The 2598-nt window shown below is 45.0% G+C and overlaps 1 protein-coding gene across 1 annotated transcript in view; it reads left to right on the top strand.

The window, feature by feature from the left end:
* Positions 1-260: 260 nt before the first annotated feature.
* The window catches only part of LOC119284438 (disease resistance protein Pik-2-like), a 14303-nt gene continuing 11965 nt past the window's right edge, over positions 261-2598 (top strand). Inside the window, exon 1 of the mRNA XM_037563560.1 lies at positions 261-528. Within this exon, the coding sequence (XP_037419457.1) occupies positions 500-528 (29 nt within the window). The 5' untranslated portion in view covers positions 261-499. The remainder of the gene's footprint in view (positions 529-2598) is intronic.

Here is a 2598-nt window from a genome sequence, read left to right as displayed (position 1 = left end):
CGACTTTCACGTGTCTGAATTTCATAGAATTTTACCATGATCCTTCATTCAGTTACAGGATCATCTATTTGTATGTTGCTGACAATGTTATATGTTCCTACATTCTCCAGAGTTTATTTATTTTTTGGTTTCCGAATGGACAAAGCAATCAATGCTGTGAATCATCTATCCGGAATGGATCCTATACAGTAAAAAGCTATACATCCCTATCTCTGACCTAAGAATTGGTACAACAAGTGGATGTCTGTCTGACAGAAGAAGAAAAAATGCAGACTCCTTCCTCTGCTCCAGCGACTCCATCTTGCTCCTCCTGAGCAGAGGACACCACCAATGGCTGATGCTATCCTTTTGCTGGAGCAAGGAGTACTCCGCACTAGACTATGTTGCGATAAAAAATAAATCTAAGACCACCCACCCCCGTCTGAATCTCGATAGCAGCATGAATCAAGAACCCTAGCTTATTCTAGCTACAGATCCAACACTTACAGATGAAGCCGCGATGAGTGCCTCCACTCGAGCTCTGGGAAGGTACGGCTCCGGCTCCGGGCGACCTCCGCACCACCGGCCGCCGGCAGAAACATCGGCTCGCCGCCTCTCCGGCATCTTTCTCACGCAACTCTGCTCCGGACAGGCGCCCGCTGCCCAGCGCCATGTGTGCTCGCGAATCCCAGTGCAAATCGGACGGTCACCCTAATTCGGCTGCGATTTACAGTAAGTCTTTTTTATTTCAGGTGACCGGCTCTGCTCTAGTAAAATCCGTTCTATGTAGATAGCTTACCGCATCCCGAGTGCAAAGTTTTGGAGCTCGCTCGGTATTTTAAAAAAATCAAAAAAAATATTTAAAAGTTTCAGCAATATCCGAGAAAATACATCGAAAGATATATGTGTTCCGTAAGAACGTGTGAAATTTCGTCTGAAAATGTTGTGATTTGCAGGCTGTAAAGAAACAAAAATCCAGCCCAATAACAAAAATAAAGTCTTTTGAAAAATGCGTATTTTTCTTTTTTCTGTACACCACATGTGAAAGTATAATGCTGTGATATTTTGCACCTATGCATTATACATATGTGTGTGTGTCCACAAATAAAAATTCAAAACTGTTCACACTCTGGAAATATGATTTTTTTTTAAACGAGCTCCCTGTAGCTCGGGTTCCATTTGCATTTTCTGACCGCACACCCGACTACACAAACTTAATTACAGCCACAAGAGCAGCTGGTTATACAATTAACCATGCTCTAACACCGCTGGAGAAAAAGGTTGACCCATCGTCCTGTACTCATCCCATCTCCCACCAAGCAAACCGCTCACAAAGAAAAGCAAACCGCTCAAAAAAGAAAAACTCCCACTAGATAAGATCCCGGCGGTCGGGCGGACAACAGCGTGAGGTCGACACTCAAGATGCAAGGCAGTCGCCCGTATGGTCATACCTTACCTGCATCTTAGCACGCGGCCGTGCCGGCAGCTCTGATTCCTTCTGCTTAGTTTGTTGCAATCTCCACGGGGTCAGCCTGTCTGCAGCTTGAAAGAATTTCTTATGCCAATATTTGAAGTAGACTTGCTCTCGCCTCAGGAAAGGTTGACTATGAGCGATGTGGTTATCAGGTTGAACAAGATAAAGGGGGTGCACTAGTGCACAACCGTCATGAAGTTCACCCGAGTGATTGATCACCCTTCTATACGCTTGTACTCCCTCCATCCCAAATTACTTGTCACATAAATAGGTGAAAAGATATGTGTAAAACTAAAATACACCTAGATACATCCATTTCTGTGTGAAGTAATTCCGTACGGAGGAGGTAAGATGTTTTTTCAAGCTGGTTGAGCTTCTAAAAAACGTTTTTCATTCTGAGACGGGGGAGTAGCTGTTATGCTTCTGCTGCAAGAACTAAGACCAACATCTTCTTAACTACTTGGATGTATCATTTGGGCGTATGTCTAGACACTATGAGGAGACTATTTACCATCTCATGGTCCGTTGTGTCTATGCACGGATGATATGGGTGACCATATGGACGGCCATGGGCACACTGGAGTGGACACCCACTGCTGAGGACCGTGTTGTGCCATGGGAGTCTAGCTTACCAGGGGACCAAAGACAGCAAAGGGAAACGAGGGCAATGCTGACACTTGTTAGTGGAAGCTATGGAAGCATCTCAACACGATTGTCTTTGATGGGGTGACGCCATCGGTATGGCATGTCTTAACCAAGGTGGAAGCAGAAGGCCGTTTGTGGCAGCAGGACCGGTCTCCTCAGAGGCGAGTATGCCGTGTGGGGAGCTCTTGCTAGGTCGGTCAGTAGTGATTAATCGCTTTGCGAATTTGGGTGGTGGATAGTGGGGATGCCTTGGGCATGGTTGTAACATAAACGTTACCTTCGGTGCTCCTATCCTTTCTCTCTTCAATGCATATATAGTACACATATTCGTGTGTATTCTTAAAAAATGTGATAACAAAATGCATCAAGTCGAAGTTCAATACGATACATACACAAGTAGACGCAAACTCTGTTTCAATTAAGTGTACCTTTGAATGCACAAATTGAGAAATTTCTATGTTCCTCATCTTGGCAGCGCAGAGGAGGCAGGGGCCAGAACC

The sequence above is a fragment of the Triticum dicoccoides genome, chromosome 4A (assembly GCF_002162155.2).
Source record: "Triticum dicoccoides isolate Atlit2015 ecotype Zavitan chromosome 4A, WEW_v2.0, whole genome shotgun sequence".
In the NCBI taxonomy this organism is placed as follows: Eukaryota; Viridiplantae; Streptophyta; class Magnoliopsida; order Poales; family Poaceae; genus Triticum; species Triticum dicoccoides.
The sequence above is the reverse complement of the archived record's forward strand: the minus strand, read 5'-3'. Positions and strand labels throughout refer to the sequence as shown.